At 39.5% G+C, this 25,932-nt stretch overlaps 1 protein-coding gene across 1 annotated transcript in view; it reads right to left on the bottom strand.

Moving 5' to 3' along the window:
• Positions 1-12,356: 12,356 nt before the first annotated feature.
• lnx1 (ligand of numb-protein X 1) overlaps positions 12,357-25,932 on the bottom strand; it is a 50,934-nt gene continuing 37,358 nt past the window's right edge. The window contains 9 exon segments of the mRNA XM_020918759.2: positions 12,357-13,259; positions 13,486-13,644; positions 15,118-15,239; positions 15,241-15,365; positions 17,819-17,996; positions 20,382-20,516; positions 21,696-22,103; positions 22,447-22,655; positions 25,133-25,288. Of these exon segments, the coding sequence (XP_020774418.2) occupies positions 13,124-13,259; positions 13,486-13,644; positions 15,118-15,239; positions 15,241-15,365; positions 17,819-17,996; positions 20,382-20,516; positions 21,696-22,103; positions 22,447-22,655; positions 25,133-25,288 (1,628 nt within the window). The 3' untranslated portion in view covers positions 12,357-13,123.

Here is a 25,932-nt window from a genome sequence, read left to right as displayed (position 1 = left end):
TTCACATGCTACAGAACACCAGCCCAAATGTGACCAATTGACACTTAATGGAAAAAGCATGGTGCTGCTGGTGCTGTTCAACTTTATGTGGTGGTTTCGATTTGGTATTTTTGGTTGTTTTGGTTTCTTGTCTCCACAACCTCTGGTTCAGACATTTGCTTAGGGTGCTCCACAGTGGAAAATATAATAAAGACTGCATGTGTATTATTAGTTAAAGGACCCATATTAGGCTATTTTCTGATCTGTGTTATAATATTGTTTCCTCATCAAAAACATACGCTAAGTTCTTTTGTTTCATTCACACATGTTCAACGCACAAACTCTGCATATTTAGGTTGAGTTCATCTCTCAAACAGAAATCTCTCTGATCCATCTTGTGATGTCATGTGGTAAGTGCTCCACTGTGTTTTTAAACTCCATTTGGATGATTTCAGCATCTCTACTGCACTAAAGTAAAAGGTAGCTATACAACTTGAAAACTGCCACTAAATGACATCACAACGTAAAACAGAGCATTTTCAGCTTTGGAGATGTAAACAGACTAATAATTCATACTCAAACATGTATGAATAAAAACAAAAACAAAAAATAATAATGCACAACTCCAGGTATGTTTTTGAGGTGATAAAAACATAACATGCTCTAAAGCTCACAAGAGTCAATTTTGTGGTCCTTCAAACTGTCCCCATACGACTCATTGGTTGTAAATCAAATCCTTAAATGATCCCTAAATCAGGCTTTCTTGTGCAGCTAACATTTAACTTTTTATGGGGGAGTGACCATCATTGTTTCAAAATGTCCATCTTAAACTCATAATCAAAATGCAATATCAGCTCAAATAAATCACAGAGAGCTGTAAACAACCACTGTCCCTGCTGATGGCTGAAAATAAGAACCAGAATGCTTTGCTTATATTAGTCAGAATCTATCAAACTTTCAATCAGGGACTGTGTGAATGAGTCTATGTGTGAGGTGTCCTGGATCACATGACCATAGTGTGTCATGTCCTCAGCCCTTCTCACTTTTACCACCACAGCATTTACACTATAAACAACATAGAAATCTGGCACACTTACCATCTGCCCCTAGACCACATCTCTCTCCACATCTAATTCAATATACAACATCTTTTTGTTCCACAGTCCTTTACTCTGTTTAAAGTGCTTAGTTTTGCAAAAGTCTGAATTTGCTCCCTCAATTTGTCCTATTCATCATCTGAGACAATAAACTGATACTAGTGATTTGTTACTAATGGAGCAGACACACACCATTTTTCTGTAAAATATATTTTGTCCTACATTCTCTTACTGTACATTTTATAACACAGCAGATGCCTTTGTAAACTAATGTTGGAGCTTCACTCTTAATTACACAGACTTAAAGCAGCAGATGCATCATTTACTACATATTCTGTACCACTATAAGCTCCCTTTATAGACTTGCGCTGCAGAGTGGAGCCATGACAGATTTTGGGTTATGAATTCAGAGCTTTGTTGCATCTTATGGGTCATGTGAGGGAAGTGGGACATGCATGAGGACAGCTGGGGAGCTTTGGGCTAACAGAGTCAGATAGAAACCAGCAGAGGATCACATATGCGTGACAGGCCTCCATGAAAAAAACTGAGGGGCTGTTGATGTTAGCGTGGTCAAGTCCGTGTCCCCCTGGCCCTCACTCCTCACTGCAGGCATTCTGTGCTCTGCCCTACATGCAGGTTACATGATCAGGTCACATGATCACTTTCCATACGCTCTCGCTCACATGTAAAGGGCTATGTGCTGCTGCCGCTACACTGATTTATGACTATGCTGTGTTCTATTTTGAGAGCGCACCCAGAGGGACCCATCGTCAGGCTGTGGGTGGGAGCTGTCAGGGAGGACCGCCTCTGCTCTGTTGTCATCACATGCCCTCAATCAGAGTTTCTATGCAGGTTGTTTGGTTTACACAGATTTTTCCATTCCCGCAAAAATAACACCAGCTTTGAAGCACTCTCCACAAGTTTTGATTTGGCTTTTTCCACGACTCTTGTCAAATTACGAGCGTACAATTTTCTGCTCCCAAAGTTTAGTCTCAATCTTCAAGAAAATGATCTTAAGAACTTAGTTTTTGTTTCATATTTATGTAATTCGTGATTAAAGTGTTTTTTTCCCCATATTGCAACCCCCCCACTGTCAACATATGTTTGGTGGGTTGTTTCTTTTTTGTTATGTAAAGCTTGTTTGTGGAAATTATTCTTTGTTTTTTAGGAAATTTTCTCATACAACTGCCAATTACAGTTGTCACAAAAAATCTAGCTGGATCAATTTGTTCAGTGGTCAATGTGTCTGTGATTGGGTGACACCAGAGATTGTATAAAGAAATTGACTAAGGGAGTGTTATGTCACCCATTGCGTTCGGTTCCAGTCAAATACAGCTTACAATTAGGGATGTAACAATAACCGAAATATTGTGATATCATATCGTCAAAGTTCTCACAGTAATATCATGGACCATCACAATATATCAAATTACAAGTCTCTTTAGTTAAATTAAGATTTACGGTGCAGCAACAGCTAAAAAAAAAAGACAGAGAGAACTACATAAACCATGATCCTTTGCTCCATTTCAATGTAGACTACATGAAGAATAACAGTTCTAAGCACTTTTAAGTGTTAGTTTTTTTGGATTCAGTCTTGTCATGGCATTTTAAGAGGAAAAAGTAGCATATTTACAGTTTTGTTAGACTCACAAAATATCGCAATAAATATTGTACCTTAAGATGTATATCATGAAAACATCGTACTGAGAGATTTGGATATTGTTACATCTCAAATCGTGGGCCTCCCCACTATATCATGAGCTTTCCCACAGTATCGCAATAAATATCATACCATGACGTTCATACTGTGACGATATCATATCGTGAGACTTGGATATCATTACATGCCTATTTACATTACTTGCAGTTATAGGAATGAATTTTGAGCCAGGTTAATATTAGAAATAGGAATTTATTTACAGACAAAGTAGTGAAATAAAAACACCAGGCTCATGTCCAGTGGGTTAATACAAACATTTTAAGATCAAAACAACGAGGCTCACAGCAGCAGTTACAGAGAGACAAATTTCCAATATAAAATCAATTGGAAACAGAATTGATGGAACCGAAAGTGCACTCATGAATTCATCGGCTAGCAGGTTAACTATCTCCATTTATACAGTGTGTGAATTACACTTGTCCACATCTTACATCATCTCCACTCTCTAGTCTACTTCTGTGTTTTAATTCAGCACTTTTACAGTTTTCAAAAGGCTTATTTCAGAAAAGTGTAATTTTGCTCTCCCATAATGGCTCTCAAAAGACTTCATTTGTAAGTGCAATAAAGGCCACGCTTACAGTTAACAAAGATGAGTTCTTAGTCAATTGAAGAAAGCACCTTAACCAAATTACTCTATTTCTATTTCAGAATACTAAAACAAAATACGCTCCCATTTTTATGACCTCAATTTCACACCTTTCTCTAATACTTCATTTTTATACCTCAAACTTTTATAGCTAGAAAGTTAGCATTTAGACACAGTGTTTTCATGTTTGTTTGTTTTTTTATGTTTTTCACCAAGATGATCGTGGAACAGCAGCAGTTGGATTTGGGGGATTTTGCTTTGAAAAAAATAGGTAGCAGTCCAATCCCAAACTGGCTCTAGGAGATAGACCTGACCATACAGCGGACACAGAGACATGCCTTAAAGCTTGTGTGCCTGATGCCAGTCTTATCCCAGCTTCAGGTATATGTGAAGGCTCCTATTTTTTCTAGACAGATACTGGCTTATAACTGCATTTAAGGCTCAAAATTTGTGCATTACATATTTTTACTTGAACATCACAGGCCTGTAGAGGTAGTAGCCAAATGGTATCCAAATGTTGCTGCCAAAAACCCTGCAAAACATTGTTAGTTAGTTAGTCTTCGGTCAGTTGGCATAATCATGAATCCTATTACAATGATTTATGAGTAACACAAAAATGTATGTATAGCACTTCAGTTGTTCTACTGGGGTTTAGGCTGAAGTTTAACTTTTATTTCACCTAACCCTCTTAACTTATAGAATAGAATACAATACAAGATGGTATATCTTTTAGTATACACACATACACACGTACACATGTCGTACACGTCGCACACAAATCCATACACATCGATATTCATACTCACACACATACACTGATCCATGAACACATGTCAGTATGCATACTGATATACACATATACACATTTTATATTTAGATTTAGAATACTGCTTAAAAGCCTGTAATCAGTCACGAATATTACTGTTATTAACTGTTAACTATTAAGTATTATTTTCTTAACCCCATGAGAGCCTCTGTGTTGCATTATATATAGAATAATATAGTATCCAACACTGATTTTGTAAATCCAGCCCCTGCTCTAATTGAGTTTGAGACTCCTGCTCTATATTTTCCTATAGTAAATGTTGAACCTATTTAATCTATCTATCTATCTATCTATCTATCTATCTATCTATCTATCTATCTATCTATCTATCTATCTATCTATCTATCTATCTATCTATCTATCTATCTAATTTATTTATTTATTTATTTTTGAGAATTCAGACATTTTGTATTCACAGTTAACAATCTCGGATGAAGCAGATCACAGAGTTTCAGTTCTTTGATGAAATTGTAAAAGTAAAAATAACTGCTGCGTGACTTTGTACTGCCTCTGCTCACGATTTCAATGTTTTTTTCTCATACAGTTGTAGACAGGTCCCACACCTCAATATCATCTGATTTCATGCTCATGCTCAAACAACAATACAGGCTTCCACAGATCGTCTTTGTTTGGACTGAGGCTAAAGGATTGGTGCTGGAGTCTTTGCACAGCCGTAGCCATTAGCAGCCTGATTCAATAAGATTATGCACTCTGTTATGCACACGCAAAGTAAAAGAAGGCAAGTGGTGTAATAGAAAAGCATTGCAGTCAGTTTTATCAGAGGCATTTGAAATCACTTGTGCTTTGTGAAAGAGTGTAACTAAGTGAGGTTTGTTCAAAGGTCCAAAATGACTTTCATATTACAGCTTACTTTGATTCTATTCACATATTTCCTCCATTCACGGTGACCATTCAGATCGATAGATAGTGAAAGAGAAATTGCGTTTCTGTGCTGTGCCAGCCCCACACTGCCAGGTCAGTGCTTGTAATGTTGGCATGTTATCAGAAGTATAATACTCCCTTCAACAGAATCATAGCTAAACCGGACTAGATTGGAATAGACAATACTATCAGAATGTCTGGAGGGTGCATGTCTCCAGGTCTAGTACTGATGGTTAATAAACATCCAGCAAAATTACTCAAATTAAGAAGATTTAACTTGATATGTGTAGATTTAACATAACAAGTATAATAATCTACCAATAGAATAAGTATTTTTTTCTACAAACAACAAATGATTTACTTTCTTGTTTTAAGTGCCAAGAGTTCTCGTTTTTCTTATCTTCAGTGTAACTGTGTATTTTCCAATTCAATGATGAAAGGACTTGTTCCATCAGTAGATAATTTTGCATGTCATGTGAAATTTACTCAAGTCAATATAACATTTTCTTAATTCAAGTCATTTTAACTTGGTGTGATTTTAGTTTTTGTAGTGCATGTCTCTTCCTCAGATTTTCCACTACTTCAGTTTATTCTGCAATAGGTTTGTTGTATACAAATTATACTGCAGTACCAATAATAACCATATAGACTTGTGCCAGTATCTGTTTTGCCAGGTCTTTGATGGTTTTAGTCACTGTATTTTGCGTTGACAATAATTCTTTGGAGACAACTTTTTATCAACTATCTCTCTGACAGAAATGGTCGAATTGTCTACTAAAACTTTTCTGAACACACTTGAAACCATTCTTCTGCCCTAACGGCATCTTTAAAAACCATCAGCGTGTGTGCTGTTGTGTTGAGTCTGTTCGATCTAATAGCTCTAAGCAAGAACAAATGTGAGCCTGATCCCGCAGAGGAGCTGATTCCAAATATTGAATAAGCAGTGCTGCTTACGGATCTCTTACAGGCTCTCTGGTCTGTGTGTGTGTGATTATAATTATACACTATGTCTCTATTAAGTGAGCCGCCTGTGCACCTCACAGCAGACAGGTTTAGATGAAGCTGTTACATAGAAAACAAAGTGCAGTGAGATGTTTGGGAAAGGCACTCTAATCATTGGGCAAGTAATATTTCTATTTCAAATGCTTCAGGTGTGTCTAGCCCTGTCTTTCCTGCAAAACTGCAAATTGCCTTATAATAATATCAAATACAAAAGACTACAGTTCTGCTTGATATTTTAATATTTAGTCCTGACATCTAAAAGAAGAAAACAAGCAAAACAACAGGAAATTTACTTAAACTACTTCCACACAACAACGCTCCTGGATTTATTTTGAATTTTTTTTGGTGGGTTGAAAAAAAATTGTGTCCACACATGTTGAATAAATATTCAATAAATATTCACATCCATGAGTGAAAACGATGTAATACATATGCCACACCTGTATGTGGTGCTGTTAACAATGATTAGGGGTGTCAAATTATCGTGTTAATTGCGATTAATTAATTACAGTCATATTTAGCGCGTTATGTTTTTTAATCGCATTAATCTAATTTTTAATTTCTAACTTTAGTGTTTCTGTATGCGAGCTGCTTTATTATAAAACCTGTTTTTATGTGTTGTTGGGACAACAACACACACACACACACACAAACACATTTATAATTTTTTTATTTCGGTAATTCCACTCATTGCCGGAAAACCACACAAAACGCGGCAGTAAGAGCGATGTAAACATTATGTTAACGCTGGCGGCGTCAATCGCATAATGGACGAGGTCGAAGAGCCAGTAGAACAGAGGCAGCAGTGCACAGGTAAAAACACATTCGTGTCTTGGAAATTATTCTCCCGACGTGAAATATAAAAGAAAATAACAAATATAAAATCGCCTACAACTTAAATGTCACTGGTGAAAACAACCTGCATAAGCTCATGATGTCTGCACTACTGTCCTATAGTGACCTGCCACATGAGGGGACACGCACACAAACACACACACAAATACACACAAACACACACCTTCATTATCGTCATCAACCTGAGAACGCGCGGACCACGTTTCTTTCCGTAGTTACTGCGCGGACACCGACGTGCTCCCGTGAGCCGCGTGTGGATCGTGTTTTCTCGCATACGCTGCGTAAACCGCGCTTCCTCCTGTGCGCCTCTAAACCAGAACTAACACCAAGACTAAAACCAGGACTAATCCAGTCCAGGACTAATCCAGTCCAGGACTAAACCAGGACTAAACCAGAACTAAAACCAGAACTAAAACCAGAACTAAAATCAGGTCTAAACCAGGACTAAACCAGAACTAACACCAGGACTAAAACAGGATTAATCCATTCCAGGACTAAACTAGGACTAAAGCAGGTCTAAACCAGGACTAAAACAAGGACTTAAACCAGTGATCTCATATATAAAGCATTTCTCTATCAATGATATTTTTAATATGGTTAAGGAAAGACTGGACTGGATGTTCAGATTTCCTCATCTTTGCTACTTTACAGCAAACAGTTTCTTATTCATGGAGACTTGGACTCAACAGACAATTTGGAGAGATTTGTTAAACAATAAATGACTTTATAAAGTCACTTTTTTTAATCTATATCAGTCTTTTGGTCTGCCACAATAATGTAATAATGAATTTAAATGAAAATACCTCAAATTGAAGGCTTTTCTCAGCAATTTTTAGGTGAGATTAAAATTAGATTAATTAGATTAATTAATTACAGATCATAATTAATTAATCTCTCAATTTTTTAAATCGCATGACAGCACTAACAATGATAATAGTATTTAATAATGCATATCCCGTCACAGTTTTTTTTTTTTTTTTTTTACTTTAAGGTAATTTAGCCTATTTTACAAGTATCACAGAAATATAGCCATTTTGTTTCGCAAAAGTTAAACATGAGTTTTTGTTTTTAGCCAAGATTTAGGTGAGAATTAAATTAAAATAACTTGGTCTCAAAATCCAACAGCTTGATTACCCATGCGTAATTTTTGTTATTGATCCGTGTGCTTAATCTGCATGGTGCATGTTGTTAGGGTTAGCATTAACATTAGCAGCGTATCTTGGTTGCTGGGCGAGGGGAGGGGCTCCGTGGGCTACACCTGTCCTATTTTGGCAACGGCCTTGTGGTCAGCGGAGGCTAGTTCGAGGGCTGCGACGTCATCGTTTTCCAAAAGCTGCGGTTTGCTTGTCCACACGACAGTGCAATGCTAGAAGAAAGGCCAAAACAAATACAAACTTCACCATTTCGACCAAAAAACGTTGTCGTGTGGACAGGCCTTTAATACATCTACTGCTGCACTGAATAGTGGTGGGTGTGACAAATGACAAATGAACTGATCTAGTCTAAACTAAACTGATGAACACCTGGAACTGTAGACTCCACATGTATCACAGATCCAGACTTTGGGATTATACACAAGTGAACTGACAGGATAAGGCTCATGTTTCTGAGTTTGTGTATTGATGATGGAAAGTGTCAATCTTCATATCAAATGAATTATTAATTATTGACTGATGATAGAATGAATACATCTAGGAAATGAAAATATAATTGTTTCCTCTCTATTATTAGTCATGTTCATTGATACTGAGGCATCAAATGAACTCCCTGTTAACTTTAAACACCTTTTTTGCATTGTGGTAACTGAACCTGTACCTATCTAATTTCATCGTAGATTCATTTGCACTTAAATGAACCTGCCTTTGCTTGTGCTTGTAGTATGGTCTGAAAAAAACCCAGTCTCCAAAGTATCCAGATAGTATTTAGAGAGGGGAAAAGAAAGGTTTGAGCCTTGCTGTGACACCTGTGTTTATCCGTGTGTTAGCTGCAGTCACAGAGCAGTCTCATGTCCTCATCAGGGCTCCACTCCAACAGAGAAAACACCAGCAGACTCCAACTCTGCTCCCCTGGGACCGGCCTTATTGCTTCCCCCGAAGGAGTGGAGGAAAAGGCCAGGCGCTTGGTTGTGTTGAGCTGTGTGTTCTATTAACTCTTCAGATGAGAAAAATACTGTGTCATTTTACAGAAGCCAGGACAAAGAGAGGAGCAGGGATCGCAAGAAACACAGAGAGAGGCAGCCTGAAGAAAAGCAGCCAAGGAAGAGTCATGACCAAGCTAAAACCAGGTCCAATTGAATAAAAAACAAAACAAAACATAAAGTTAAAGTGCATATGACAGGTTATATTTCTTTTCTAATTATTACTCTGTTTGGTGGTAGTTGTTATAAACATTAATCATAGTTTTACACAAATTAAGTGTGGGGAAAAGAGAATACATAAAAATAAATTGAGTACTAAAACGAAATCCCTCTATGTGGCATTTTAACCTAAAAAATTAAGAAGTCGTCTGATTTGACCTGTTGACCTGACAAAAATCTTAACCACTGTCTGATTTAGCCTTTGTTTACATTATGGTTGGTATAGGTAACAGAGCAATAGAGAGATACTTTATTGATCCTGAGGGACATTCAATTAACAGCTACTGAAGTACTTCTACATTTGTTATATACCAACCAGGATGTAAAATTATTTAGTAATAGTAGCAGTAAGTAAGTAATAGTAATAGCTCACTAAAAATATACCTAATAAGGTTTATGTTTTAATGGAATGAGTCCAACCTGTCATATTCACTATAAGAAGAGAATTGACTAGAATATTAAGTAATATTAAAAAATATTATCTTGTTTTAATTACAGCACCAGCCATAAACAACAAGAGCAGGATAAGGACAGGGACAGACAGAGAAAGAGAGGACACAGAAGACAAGGAGACAACCGAGGAGACAAAAGAAGGAGATAAGACAAGGAGACAGTCAAGGAGACATCCCCTGCCTGAGAGCAAAACTAATGGATTATTATTAGTTTCCTAATCGAGTTAATGAGAGGCATCCTGCGGCGGTGACATGTGTGTAGCCTCAGATAATACAGCTGTGTTTGTGAACTCCAACTTATTCTAATCATCTGTGTTTTCATCTAAGCTTTATGGGATTTTAATTACTCCTGCGCTGTGCTGTGCCATTTACAATACACGAAGGAGATGACCAGTACATGATATCTCCAAAACTCATTGAAATGTACTTATGTTGGTTTGGATTTTTTGTTTTGTTTTACCAGAAACAGGAGCTTGGATTGATGTTAAATATAAATAAATATTGAAAGTAATTAACAGACTAGTTTTATTTTAGTTTTATTCAAGGTATTGCAACCTAGAGAGACTCAGACAAAGAGAAAATAGCAGTTTTATTGAATGTGTTTGCTTTGATGGTCTGACCTTAGTAAAAAAAAACAAAACATTGCAATGAAGAGCGTGGCTGATTAGATGAGATGTTTAAGAGATGTCTTACCCCCGGGGCCTGGACACTGGAGGTGGTAGATGTGAGGCCGAGGAGAGAGAAGGGGACAATGAGAGGATGAGGAGAGAGAAGAGGACGGTGAGAGGATGAGAAGAGGGAAGGGGACGATGAGAGGATGAGGAGAGTGAAGAGGATGATGAGAGGATCAGGGGCTTGAAGGGAACGATGAGAGGATGAGGAGACAGAAGGGGACGGTGAGAGAATGAGGAGAGCGAAGGGGATGATGACAGGATGAGGAGAGTGAAGGAGACGATGAGAGGATGAGGAGAGTGAAGAGGATGATGAGAGGATGAGGAGAGTGAAGGGGACAATGAGAGGATGAGGAGAGTGAAGAGGATGATGAGAGGATGAGGAGAGAGAAGGGGACAGTGAGAGGATGAGGAGAGTGAAGAGGATGATGAGAGGATGAGGAGAGAGAAGGGGACAGTGAGAGGATAAGAAGAGTGAAGGGGACAATGAGAAAGTGAAGTTACGTCCTACAGACTGAATTTTTGCGAGCTCCTTATCTTATTTTGTGACTTATTAAGTGGTTACATCCACAGATTCTCCTTTTACAACCTTCAGGGAGACATTAATAGACAATAAAAGACAAAAACAAAATACAATTAGTTTTAGTATTTACTCCAAACAAATGAACTGTGCTAATTTGTTTATTGCCTTTTAAAATTGAGATTCTCAGTGGTAAATCCTGATAATGTAACTGGTGGGGGGTCTGCCACCTACTTGTTTACAAGATGAAGATGCAGAAATACCTGGAATTGGATAAATGCAACCTAGATAAGTTAAATAGCATCTCTATGGAAACGAGTACAAGTTCCCTACCAAAAAAGTTACTATAGTGCAACTTTAAATATGCCCATTATAATATTGGACTAGTCATTTATCATTATTGCGAACATTCTTTATAGAGACAGCTCACAAAAGTCAATAGGGGCTGTATTACTCCATATCTGTTGAAATGTGAAATGTCTAATCCATTGTATATTGATACTTTGCAGTTCATGTCATCAATAATCCATCGGAGTGTAAAGCTAACTGAAAGCACTATTCTGTCTGAAGCTTTGTTGCCCAAGTTAGACTTTAATTTGAGCTTTATTTTAACACGATCTGACCAGAAAGAGCTGATCAAATTGGAACTATAAGAGACGTGATTTGATTTGTGGTGTTAAACATGTCTCATAAAATTACAGTCACTCAAACACCTAAACAGGACCATGAACAGGCTCGTGAAAATATGCTGTTCAAATCCATTTTGTATTTTCTCTTAAAACATGTTTGTCTGTGCTCATTGTGTCTGTCTGCATGGTAACTAGTGAACGAACAATCCATTCCACCAATACCAGTGGCGCAGTCAGCAATTTGGCGGCCTGAGGCAAACTTGAGTTTGGGGCCCTCACTATAATGCACTGGTTTTCTGTTACTGTTTCTGTTCTTCTTTTTTTTTTTTTTAATATACAAATACAGTATATTTATTGTCCGTTTTTCCCCATTGTTCTTCAGACATGCACATCACTATTTATTTGAATTATGGTGGACTGGAAACTTGTCTTATTAGTTCAGTCTCCTACTAGATAACCAGAACTGAAAGTAGTTTTATTTTTTGCTAGTACAATTACAGTTTTTGATTACATCCATTACACATGATTATTATTATAATTTTTTTCTTTTGATTATTGTTCAAAAGTAAACTACTCTCATATTGAGAGAAAATCAAATTGTTCTTAATGGCTGAGGCCTCGGTGACTGAGGGCAATTGGTTGGGGGCCCCTCCAGGTTTGGAGCTCCTAGGCAGTCACCTACTTTTGCCTAATGGTGACACCGCTTCTGACTAATACATATACATGTAGAACACCCCCAGCTTAATGTTTTAAAAAAGGACATTGCATCACCGCACAAGTCTTTCTTTTCCAATGACTTTATTGATCATTTAACCAAATGAACCATCAGATATATTACACAGAGCGAAATGTGATCGACAGGGACCTGACACGAGGCCCCACACCATCCACTGATACACACAAACCAAGTCAGTTTTTTTCTTAAAAGTAAGAAAATTAGTAAGGCCTCCACAACGTCACCTAATTATTAAATATTATTTTTTGCACGCTATGAACACATCATATTTTTTTTTTATCATTTTCTCATCAGTGATTTGATACTTTGAGTTTTTGAAATAAAATAAAAAATACCTCAAACACAGACTACAATTTGGCAACGTGTCTTCAGGTCAACAGATGAGAATGACGTCCACTGTCAGTACAAACAGAATAGAGCCTGTAGTCAAGGCCATATCAACGACAAACAAGAGAAACATAGTACAAGTGCTTGGATCAGTACTTATTTTAAACACCCAACATTTACAGTAAACAAAGTGAGTCCGGCGTATGCATACCCTACTACAGAACTACTGGAATTGGCAATGTGGCATGTCTCCTCTTCACTCGAGGCTGTGTTTGTGAATGTCCAACAGCATCAATAGTGTCCAACATTCTTGCAAAGACAAAAAATAGTCCAGTGTCCCATGCCCAAACTCCTGGTAAAGCTGTCCATCAGAAGTCAAATGTCCAACTAGCTACAGTACTAGTCTATAAGCCATGTCCGCTCTGCTAGCTTAGGGCGCTCCACATTCCTTGGTCGTTGCCATAGAGACAATAGCGTTGGTTTGGCTACAGCAGACTGCCAGGCCACGAGACGATGGTGAGCGTGATTCTGCCCCGGAGCTCCTTTAGGAGACGTACCAGCGCCGTGTGGGTCATGCCCCATGTACTCTTCCCGTTGACCTCCAGCAAAATGTCCCCACACCTATGGAAAGGCAGAGATTTACAATGTTAGTCATAGGAAAGTGATTTATTATTATAGAAAATGAATGTGTCAAATATATTTAAAAGTAAAGGTGAAAGGCTTTTACAGAAAAAGTAATTCTGTTTGTATTTACATTTACATAGCATCCCATCTCTTGTATAAATGCGGGTATACAGTTAACACACAGAGTAAATATTGTAAACTGAGAGCTATTAGCTGGGCATACCTTATCCTGCCGTCGTTGTAGGCTGGCGTCCCTTCCACGATGGAGCGGATAAAAAAGGATTGATTGCAGTTGACCTCTTCTTGACCTCCGACGATGCTGAAGCCCAGGCTGCCCGAAGTGCTCCGCCGCAGGACAATGTCTTTGCAGCAGTAGAGATGCCTGCACGGGCCAAGAGCCAGATTAAAAACACTAATCTCTCAAGTCTATCTTCCACTACCACACACACACGCGCACACGCACAACATCTACAACAACATAAGCAGCAGTGCGTAAGAATCAAATCAGTGTAGGTAAGATGAAGATAAGGGTGTCTGCTGCTGTGCTCTGAAAAATGCTGCACTTTGAACACAGAGATGCTGTCCTGATTTTAAAATGACACAGAAATTTTGAGAGTCCTATCCACATCAGTCACTCAAAACAAATGTATGCAGGATTTGAAGCTGTGTGAGGTTTTGTCTGTCTGAGAGCGGTTGGTTTTCACTGATAGTGTTTTCACTAAAAAGTGCATTGTGTAACTTTTCTGCTTGTCTCATGATAATGTTCTTGCTTTGCCTGGGATGTTCCACAGTGCGGCATTAAATAAATATATCTTGTATCTATTCATTCACAGGAGTTTATTATTGCTCAAAGCTACCACAAAGACATGTATTCTTACTGTGAGTGAGCCCACTTCTCCACCAATCTGACCCGTAACTTGGTATGGTAATGTAGCCTTCTTGTCTTCAATTAAATGCCATACCGCAGAATATTCCAGGAAAAACAACAACACCTACACCAGGGTTCTCCAACCTGTAGCTCTGGAGCTACCAGTAGCTCTCCACCCCCTTCCAAGCAGCTCACCAAGTGATTTCGAAATTACACGTATTGTCCTGAATAACTAAAATTGGATTGATTAAAAGGCTATTACCATTGTAAATGTATCATTTTGATGACTAACATTGTGCACTAAATAAATGTATAAACTCCATTTAAGGCCGTGGCTCTTAAATTAACTCAATTTCTTGTGATTGCTAAAATGAGGAGCTCTTTGGCATTTTCATTTTGTTAAAATAGCTCACTGGAGGAAAAAGGTTGGAGATCCCTGATCTAAACGGAGTCACACAGATGGTGAACCCTCCACCAGAAAAGTTACACAGTGCACCTTAAAATACAAATATGTGTCCCTGCAAGGCTGCCATGGATATCCACATATTCTGAAACTACAAAATAAACCAATAAAGTAATTAGGCACTGGAAATGTATATCCCGTTCCCAGGCGTTTTGAGTCTGCTGCTCCACTGCTCTAGATAATAGTCCTCTTGTGAATAAGTCCGTCATCTTTTGTAATTAATTCACTGAGGAAATTTTCCTCATCTTTTATTTTGCACAACACTGGAGCAGCTCTTGTTTATCGCTGTCACCCTGAGCTGACAATTCATTATATGGAAATAGTCTTGCCAAGGCTTGACACTTGGCTTCATGAAGTTGCGTGGATAAAAACACTATGAATATTTAAGCCCAAAAGTTGTTTTTGTTCCTCTCCCTCCAGCTGGCCCTGACAAACTCTGAGATGAGCCCAGCTGGCCGAGGTCACCCACTCTGTACAGGGAAGAGTAAAGAAAGTTTTAGCACAGCCCTATCAGCGGCACGCACCTGGGTAACTGCAGCCATGACACCCACAGAGGCGAGTAGTCGTCATTGGGCAGGGGGCTCTTGGTGCTGTCTGTGGGGGAGGGGGTGAGGCAGGTGGGGGAGGGCGCACTCTTGCAGGCTCTCTTCTGGAGGACGCATTTCCAGGACCTTGAGAACCACGGGGGAGGAGGTATTTTTGAGATTTGCCACAGCCTCGCTCCTCGTCACCCCAGTCAGGTCCACCCCGTTTACGTTAAGCAGTATGTCACCTATGAGAGAAGAAAAAAACAGACATGCTGAAACCTTTGCTGCCCTCATAATGGTTTTTCAAAGGACCTCTCCAGACAAGGGGCTAGTTAATATTCAGCACCTGTGTTTTAATAAGCTCCCTGTGATGAAAGTGGTGCAAAGAATAACACATGGCACGGCACTGAGATGCTCGCTCTTGGCTCAAAGGACACGTATGCCCGTGGAGGATATGCTAATGTAAGTAATGGCTCCAGCACAGCTCAGCACAGAACGTGTCACTACTGTACACAGGGAAAACTATGTGTGAAAAAGAGCACTGCAGAGTGTGAGCTAACCTAAGTGATGACTGCAATATTTTTGCAATGATAATTTGGTCATAAAAGTGATACTACCACTTTTTCAAAAGCCAGTTATGACTATGAAGCCATCTGCATTAGAAAGATATTAAAGTTTTGATACAACTCTGGCAAACACAGGGGAGAACAGAGAGGAGAGCTTGAAATCCTTTATAATAATTGGCCATTGTATCAGCCAGAGCCAGGGATGGGCACCATGACAATACCATAATCATTTTTTCCTCTCTTATTCATGAATTCCAATTTTTTTTTGTTTTAATTAATCCAATCTCAACATTAATTTCCTGAATGTAACAATACAGACTTTTAATCATTGCCATTTAAAACTAATTTCTTCCAACATAGTCTGAACTCTGCTCCCAACGAGATGCTTTTACTGAAGGATTGGCTGCAGACTTCAATTAAAAAGACTAATCATTGACAAGTAGGAATCAGTTCAAATTGATCAATAGGTGGGTTTCAGATTTTAGAATGTGAATACTCTCAGTTGGGAACAAGAGCCAGTTTTCCCTGTTGATAACAATGCACTTTGCCATGAAATATCCAAAAGGTAAATTCACAAATGCTGAACCTGATATTTTTGACAAGATTCAGGAATTCACTATATAAAATTAGCATTTTTTAATTTTCACTGCAGATTTCTCTGATCTGGCCAAGATTTTCAAACTTATGTCAGGTTATTCATCTTGGTTTCAGATTTATTTTCTACTTGGTAGTTCTGAGACATCTTAATTCTAGTTTAGAGGTAGTTTATTTTAACTTGACTTGTCAAGTAAAATTATCTTTCTGCACAGACAAATACTTTCACTACTTTTAATCCATTTTCTGATAGATTTAAGTGTTTATATCTTAATTTTTTGTAATGTCATCTGAATTGTACAGCCCCTTTATAACACTTTTCAAGCATTGTTTTCACTACACTCTGTGATGGTAGAGGAGGTAATATCGCCACTGCTGCCCAGAAACAGACTGACAGAAGTGTAGCTGCCAATCTTTGCTTACAACCCCTCTGACAACACATTATGATTCTATTTAGGCAAGGTGGGGCTATAGCGCCTTGCCCAAAAACACAACAATCAGTTCATGTAACCAGTGACAGGCTCATGGATGTTGTTTATTGGTCAAAATATCTCACAGAGCATTTTTCGACATTAAGAAAGCTGTTCAAGCTTCATTTGCTGCTCTACATTTTGACTGGCTACATGAAAACAAACGACAAAGTACATGACAGAGGCTGCCTTGACACATAATAGCGCTGATATGCTAATGTTTGTTTGTGTGTGACGTTTAACTACGTTCAGGCCAATTTGTGAAGCGCTGAACCAGAGCTGCACAGCACTGTCTTTTCTGGATGGATAAACTCTGTAATGAAACATGAGTATTTAACATGCATCAATCATTCACTCTGTTTATTCTACACTCATTACCATATTAATACTATTGTACCACTGTCTGCCCACAAACAGCACAAACAGGCACGTGCACTGTCATACAAAGCAGGCTTTATTGATCCATTTGATGACAGAACAAACACTGATCTGAATGGAAAATAAAGATTTTTACTTATTTATTTTACTTATTGGTTTATCTCTGGTTCAGCTTTGTAATGTTTTTACTAATTTGTGGCATGATTGAAAAAAGATAGTACACTGAATTTGACACATTGAAATCAAAGTCAGCGTTTTCCTGGTTGACTTTTTAGTTCTATAAATATTAAAGTAAATACTAACATAATGTATTTATTATTGTGGTAGGTAGAGCCTTTTGGGCATGCATAATGATGTCAACATAACTACTAGTGCCATGCCTTTTGAACACAGTGAATTTAAAGTGCTCTATGTAACTTTTTTAGTATACCACTTGCTTGTCTCCAAAATGATCTTATTGCTTTGCTGTGACTACTCCACAGTATGTAATTTAACTTTCTATACCAGTAAGAATATGCAAGTAACACCCTCAGGCCATGTTACAGATCAGATCTGTGGATTGGCAAGCCCATCCGCTCTATACTGTGACAAAACAACAATATCTGTATCAAGACAAACAGATGGCAAACCAAAAAGTTCCATACTTCTCCTGATAGTTTGATATAGAAACAACATAGTGTCAGATTGTACCTTTGCGGATAGAGCCTTCCTGCCCCACCACCCCGTCAGCGTCCACGTTGGTGACGTAAATGGGCAGGTCCCACCCTCGGCTCGACATTCCCCCCGCCACTGTCATGCCCAGGGAGTCGTACGGCTCTTTGGTCAGAGTCACGGTCTTTTCATAGCACGCCGGTTTCTGACAGACATCCTTCAAACACAAACATTACATCAACATCATTAGTACACTGCAAAAACTAAAATCTTGCCAAGTTAAAATTTCTTAAAATTAAGAAAATGTTATGTTTATTTGAGTAAATTTCACATGTCAATTAAAATGATCAACTAATGGGACAAGAGTTTTCATATTGAAAATAGAAAAATACAACTTATTACACAAAACATAAAAAAATCAACTCTTTGCACTTAAAATAAGAAATTAAATCTTATTTTGGTTAAATCAAAAAACCTATTCCATTGGTAGATAATTTTAATCAAGTCATTCAAGTCATCATTTAACTGTGATTTTATTTTATTACTTTCTATTTTATTTTGACTTGTACATAATTATTTGACACCTGTCTCTTGCCCTTTTTTGCTTCTTATTTAGAATGTATTATTACCATTTACATTGTTTACTCGTATTATATTATATTGTGACGTGTGAGCTACTGTGTCCAAATAATTTCCCTTGCAGATCAATAAAGTTTGTCTAAGTCTAGTCTAAGTCTAAGTCAAGTCTAATGAAATCAAGTGTCCTAACTCTGAGTAATTTGAACTTACTTAGATATTACTTTTTGCAGGGTAAAGATTGAGTTTGCCCTTTAGGATCTTAAAATGCATTGTCTTTTTATCAATTATGATGCTCAAAATTAAAAACATGACTCCAATGTACCGTACTCCTACACATAAGCAGCACATCAAGGGCGTCTGGGGAAGGTTTGACAATAGGAGCGCTCATTTACATATTAATAACATGTTTTCTCTGTGACACACTATAGCGCCTTAATAATGGCAGAATCCATACCAGGGCTGCGCAGGATAACGGAGAGAGCACTGACAGTCGCTAATTAATGAATCACCCCATTAGCATAACTGGCTATCTATAACACATAGGGGCTCTTAAGACAGCTTGATGGCCTCTTCACATGTATTGGATATAATGAAAGCGATGCATTATTTCATAGCGGTGATGTGGTACAATATTTAGTTGTGTGCGGGGCTGTGAGGGGAGAGCGTGCTTGTATTTATGGCCGGGGTGTTTGTGAGTGAGATAGTAATGAATAACACATGGACACATTGAGGCTGATGGGATGCGGAGTCTCGTGCGGCGTGGTTAATGTGCTGTTTTCACACATTTCGCTAACACTCACTGGAGGGCAGCGAAGGGACAGGGAGCCGGACACTGTGACATAATCATTTTACTGTAATGATAACAATAGTAGGGATGCACCGGTACGATACTGGCATAAGTCCAAGTCAAGTCCAAGTCATCTGCTTTGAGCTTCAAGTCATTTCAAGTCTTTAAACCAAAGTACCAAATATAGCTTAGATTTTTTTTTTCAATTTATATGACTTTTAAGATAAATTGTACTTATAAAGTTAAAGTATATTTATATATGAGTATTTATAGAGTATATTAGAGTTGTAGAAATGCAAATGTTTCCTTTTTAAATGTCTTGACAAGATCGAAGGAATTCAGATTTAAGTGCTTTTCAAGTCACTGACCTTCAAGTCCAAGTTGAGTCCCAAGGCTAAGGTCAGTTTTATCAAGTGAAGTCTTAAGTCCTAAAGTAGTGACTCAAGTCTGACTTGAGTCCAAATCACGACTTCCCACCTCTGGATACTGGTAAGAGATATCTGTGCTGATATGAAATATTTTTATAGATCAGATATTGGTTCTAAGAAATCAGTTCAGTCAATATCCCATTTTGGTGTATAAATTGGTCTGTTAAGATGATTTAGTGGACAATGTTGCCTCAAAATACTTTTCAGATTTGTTATGTAGTTACTTCAAATCATAAACAACAGTTACAAAGTTGATCAATCATTTATTCACATTTTACACAAACGCAAGGTGAGTGAAGTGTCTTGCCAAAGGACACAATGATCAGACCATATATCAAAGCGGTATCCTTTGAGTTTGTGTTTATATGCTCCAAACACTAGACTACACCTGCCTCTGCAAATACTGATAAGCATAATAAAAATAAAAGTTTGCCTTGAGATTTGGTTGTCATAAAAACAGCTGAATAGATAAAATATGACACTTGCCCTCTGTCACTAACAGTATGTTTTGATACTGTTTTCAGATTTTCATCCTGAGCATAATTTTACAAGCTTTCCTATTCAACACAATGGCTGCTTCGGTGTGTGACTGTAGCTTTCATTATCATTAGGTGAAGAGTGTGCTGAGGCAAAGATGGCTGCTGCAGATGCAATGGCAACAGCTTTGATGGAATATTATCTCTCTGGATCATTTGCACCTGAAAGGGACAATTTATCAGGGAGACGAGGAGATAGAAGAACAAAGCTTCTCTGTTGTGTACCTGGTCTCCTGTGTAATGTGTAATGTGTAATGTGCATGTGTGCTCACCAGTAATGTTTGCTCGATGTCCACGGGGGAATAAGGAGGAGGCCCATCCATTGCCCAGGGAGCCTCTTGTAAGATGTCCGAGGCGGGGACACAGATCTGTCTGGACACAATGAAGTGGACACGCTCCTCACTCGCCTAAAAAACATCCGGAAAGGGCTCATTTAAGAACATAGTCGATTAGTTTTACAAAACCATTTTGCTAAGTTAAATGGCTCTTCTTTGTCATCACTACTATTCCCATTTAGTAGGAGGCTGCATCAAGCACTCTAAACAGATCACACTTCTGTCTTCAGCAATCCAACTTAAGTCAATAGAAATAAAACATATTCTTTTAGTAGATGCATGCAGTGGCATGCTAGTACACATGGAATGAATATAATTGAGGCATTTGATTATAGTCTGAGCTCTTCAAATAAAATTCACTGAAGTGAACATTTTTGGTAATTTGTCTCTCAGCATAGCTACAGGCTCTCTCTCTCTCTCTAACATCACAGCCAGTAGGTCCTACTGATCTGTTCTGTAGCTCTCCTCTGGCTCAGTTTCCAGTGCCACTCACTCCCCTCACACACAGACTGGCTGCTGCGTGGCTCTGCTTAATTCTTCAGAGACCTTCCCTACATTAACATGGAGCTGACTCCTGAATTAGCCGGTACAGCCCATTATTGTCATAATTGGACTAATTTCATTTGTGCGCTGCCAGTTCTTAATCGGTGACAGAGAGTAGCCACTGTAAGTGGGCACAGTCCTCTATGGGGACATACGAGAGCCAGCCAGACTCTTAAACAGGAACTAGAGTCCCAGAGACCCAGCTCAGCCCGCCCAAAATACTGCAATTAACCAGGAACCACAAACACACCATCGACAGGCATCAGGCGGGAGCCAGAGCTGCCACATGTACTGGTCTATCAGGGCAAACCACTATTAAATACTATTAACTGCAGGCAGCACAGACGCAACACAATTAGTTTGAATCACCGCAATTATCTTTAATGCCACAAGGACCCCCACTGAGAATGCAGTTGTTTGTGCTGTGTAAAATGAGCAGACTAATGTGGACTGTGACCTCTACAATAGCATCTATATGAGACACTGGAGGCTGCCAGGACTGCTGATAGGCATCAGGATTTTTTTTTGTAATTGGTCATTAAAAACACTGCTATATTTTAGGTCAGATGATATGTGGTTTCTTGTCTGTGGGTTGGCTGACCCCATTTTTTAATGTCCAGCTTCATATTAGTCAACAGGATACAAAACTCATATATCTTACAAGTCAGCTCTTACAGTCTGATGCTTAGTTCAGCTGCACACACTGACCTGTATGAGCAGAGCAGCATGCTCTGGTGCCCCATAGCGCAGGTCGTGTCCATTTATGGCCAGGACCCTGTCCCCCACACACAGCTGTCCGTCCCGTGCGGCCAGGCCCCCCTCCAGCAGGTGGAAGATGTAAACTCCGTGCATCTCTGGCCGCCGCACCAGTTTGATGCCCAGCTGCTCGTCTGGAATGCTCTTGTTGAGCACCACGTGGATGCTGTCGTCCCTCAGGGGGTACTGGGGCAGGCCCTGAGCCCCTGGCGAGGACAAATCGTGTGGGTGCGAGTGACTGTGAGAGCGATAGCGGTGCCTCTGCTCCCGGAGCACAGTCAGACGCAGCAGCTGGCATGGCTGTTTGAGGATGGCCACAGCGTAACAGTGAGGCACGTTACTGATGTCAATGCCATTCACCTGAGAGAGAAAGAGAGAGCATATTCAATGGCCACACCAGGAATTAGTAAAAACGTGTGTTTTGGTATTTATATTATCATTTTATATCATTTTTCAAGTGCTAAAGCTGTCACAGCTCAGACGCTGGACTCTGAGGAGAAGAGGAAACATCTGCTGTTTAATAGCGTGACTTTTGGAATGAATGATTTTGGAATATTTGGACAATATGGAAGGAAGATATTTATCTTTTCATAATAACTATAATAAATTTTATGATAGAAAAACAGATCTAAATCTGCATCATATTTAGTAAGCTCTTTTACACTGACTGACTGGTCTCTAGTTTCAGTCATTACTGTTGTACCTTGAGGATCATGTCTCCTGGCAGGAGGCGCCCGTCTCGAGCGATCACTCCCTCTCTGTAGATGTCCTGGATGAGGATGCGGACCAGGGGGGTCTCGTTGCCCCCAACAATACTGATGGCCAGGGGCTCAGATGGGTCTGCTCTGGTGATCTTAATACTGGTGACCTCTCCATCCGGGATCAGGTGATGGAGCTGGGGCAGGGCCAGCACTGAGAGGAGAAAAGGGCTGAGTTTAGATTTAGGGTGAGACAGTATAACTGCCAAATACAACAGGAGCAAAGGAGAAAGAGACAGGTGCCTAGACAGCATAGAGTATACAGGACTCAGCAGCTGCCTGAGTCCCACAGGTCACTCATACATACACTCTTATATGATCGACAGAGAGGGGAATTCCCTCATGTTTGTGGGATTAGTCACCTCCATCTGTCCAATATGTGTCTGGGAAAACTCTCATTGTGTATTTGATTGACTGAGTCTAACATAAATAACTTTACATTATTAACAGCTTTCTTTTGCATTATGTACCAGATGTTACATACGTATACATAGGCACATTTAACACTAACATTATCATTATCATTATCCATTGTAAATAATTTGCACAATATATGACTCACAGAATTCATGTGTAAATGGTCACATTTTTCTATAGCGCTTTTCCACCTTCAAGGCACTCAAAGCACTTTACAACAAGGAACCACTCACCCATTCACACACCAGTGTACGCAGACACTGTGGGCAAGGTGGGTTAAGTGTCTTGCCCAAGGACACAACGGCAGCATTCATCTGTGGGAGCTGGAATCACACCAGCCAACCTGTGGGTCAGTGGATCTGATCACTCAAACTGTGATGTTTATCTCAAGAGCTGGATTCGAACCGCAAACCTTCAGATTAGTGGGCGAATGCTCTACCAACTGAGCTACTGCTGCCCATGTGTCATAAACAGAATTTCTTTAAATACATTTCCAGTACAGTCCAAGTCATTTACCTATGCCTATGCCTTATTCTTGAATATCTATAGCCACTTAACAGCTAAATGACACTTGCTGGGTCATGATAAAATGGGTGGACAATATTTTGCATGGCTGAGCGCGCGACAAGAGACATTTTCTGGGATTCATTTCATTTCCTTCATGAAATGCCTTCTCTTTTTTCTCCGTACTCGTGCTTCCTCTGGAGTGGCTCATTCCCCACACACTGCACTTTCCCCATTCCAAAGTCAATATTTTGTCTTTATCGCCGCAGATTGCTCAGAGGGTGGAGCGTACACTAACTCACACACACACACAATCACATACACACACATGCACACAAGGATGGACCTGCGGCTGTTATGTAACCCTTCCTTCAACCTCCCTCTACCTCACCCACTTCTCCTTCCATCAATCCTCTAGGGTGCATCCGCTGGGACCTTCACCTTTATTTGTTGCCTTTGCATTGGTGCCTTCCACTATACTCTTTCCTCCTTCCTCTTCTCCCTCTCTCCACTTGTTTTTTGTCTCTCCAGTGGCCCTGCAATGAATATTTAATCCATTCTCCTCCTCATTGATGGCCTGGGAGAATGATCTAGTCCCCAACCGTTCATCATTTGTTCACTCTTACGCAATCACGCACTCCTCTCCTCTTGCTTCAGCTACCGCTCTCGGCTCTTTGTATCTCCTCATATGCTTTTCTGTACAGAACATCCACCACTCTTATGGATCTACCACGTGAAGAACCTCTCTGGGGAGTACTCAATCATGATGTGTAGAAGCTGATAGTTTAAAGATACATGGAGGACAAAAGGGAATTGGAGGTGACTAAAGAAAAGAGAGAGAGACCATTGAACAGGATGGCCACGTGTGGGTGACCTCTGCTGTTATACACCGCCTCGGGCTTGCCTTTTCTCACTGATGTGTCCTCAAGGTAGCACCAACAGACTTATGTAACATGCTGGTGAATTATAAACAAAACATATGCCACTGTTACTCTGTGGTCTTCTTGAAGCAATATCACTCACACAGACACTCCAGTTCTGTAAGTAAACATGCCCAGAGGAAAACAGCAGAGATTTTGAGATTCAAGGAAGCACAAGACAGGCGGTTGTAGAGAATAGAAAGCTCTTTTTTCACATGCAGCCCAACCCAGCAAATTACTGGAAGGTTTTAAGAATATGATCATGTGCAAGTAAAGCTAGAGCTGATTTCTTTGCATTTTTATCTGACAATTTAATAGTTCCTAGAAAAATGACCAGGAATTTGCAGGGAAGGTGTGTGAATAATGCCAGCGGATTGCCAGTGTGTGAACAGAGCAGCCGAGCAAGGTTCTGGATGTGAAGTGCAATGCCAATCTGCAGCCATGTTGCCCAAAGAAGTTTGCACAGGCCATAGGTCGATGCAATCTTGAAAGAATTGATTAGAGGAAAAGTGATGATAGTGAGAAATCATTAGTATAGCTATTAGCAAGATGTCAAATTTGTTGAATTTATCTAGCGTTATCGGTACAGGATAACTGTGTCAGAAAATGGTAGCCTATTTGTTGTCTACAGTTGGCCAAACTAGGCTATCCATGGGTTTCAAGTGAGAGCCATTATCATATTCATCATTCTTTTTAAAATCTTTTATATGGGCAAATGTAAACCAATGGAGAATGCAGATGTAGATTGAATGTATAGCAGCATATACCCTTGTTAGTCTGAAGTCCTTACCTTCTTGTGGCACACTGGAGTTGCGTGCGTTGTCCCTCTCCTCGGTGCTCTCATTGCTGACTGCTGTTCCGCTCTTGGTCCTCCTCAGAACACTGAAGGCTCGGTTCAGTCTCCTGAAGGAACGGCTCCTCACTGAAGAGCGCTCAAAGTTTCTGACTGTGAAAAGCACACAGAAGGGAGAGAGATGCTTTATACAAACTCAGGCTCTACATGCCCGGACATGTTCCACTGGAGCCCATCACAGCCAGTTTCACAACATCTGGAACTGCTTTTCCCTTTGTCAGAATAGCTGTTCCAAGGGCCGTATGTGTTTAGAGTCATAAGGCTACACAACACAAAATTATTTGGTGTACCATACCAGTGCAATATTAGAGTACACTTGTCCTCATAGGGAAATTTGTCTTCTGCATTTGACCCATCCTTCAATGCCACTTTTGGTTTGTGATTGTGTTGCTTGGCTTAGTCAGGATTACCTCCACATTCCTTATTGGTTTCATTTTCAGTTACACAAACAAACAAACGTTGCATATACAATCACAATTCAGTGAATCTATTTCAGAGCTGCAAGCTGCTAGTCTTGGTGAGTCATCACAATATGAACTACAGACAGAGGCCTACTTTTAGTTTCAAAGTACGTCATGACGTAGTTGCAACTAGTGTCCTTTAAATTAATAAACAGACTTGTGCAAAGAGAGTGGCATTACATAAATGCATGTGATGTAACACATGGTGGATTCCACTTCAAAAAACATCTGCATGCCTCCACTGAGATTTTGCGGAGTCTTTTCTTAGCCTGGGGC

This window comes from Boleophthalmus pectinirostris, unplaced genomic scaffold (assembly GCF_026225935.1).
Source record: "Boleophthalmus pectinirostris isolate CB_2022bp ecotype Guang Dong unplaced genomic scaffold, ASM2622593v1 HiC_scaffold_7, whole genome shotgun sequence".
Lineage (NCBI taxonomy): Eukaryota > Metazoa > Chordata > Actinopteri > Gobiiformes > Gobiidae > Boleophthalmus > Boleophthalmus pectinirostris.
The sequence above is the reverse complement of the archived record's forward strand: the minus strand, read 5'-3'. Positions and strand labels throughout refer to the sequence as shown.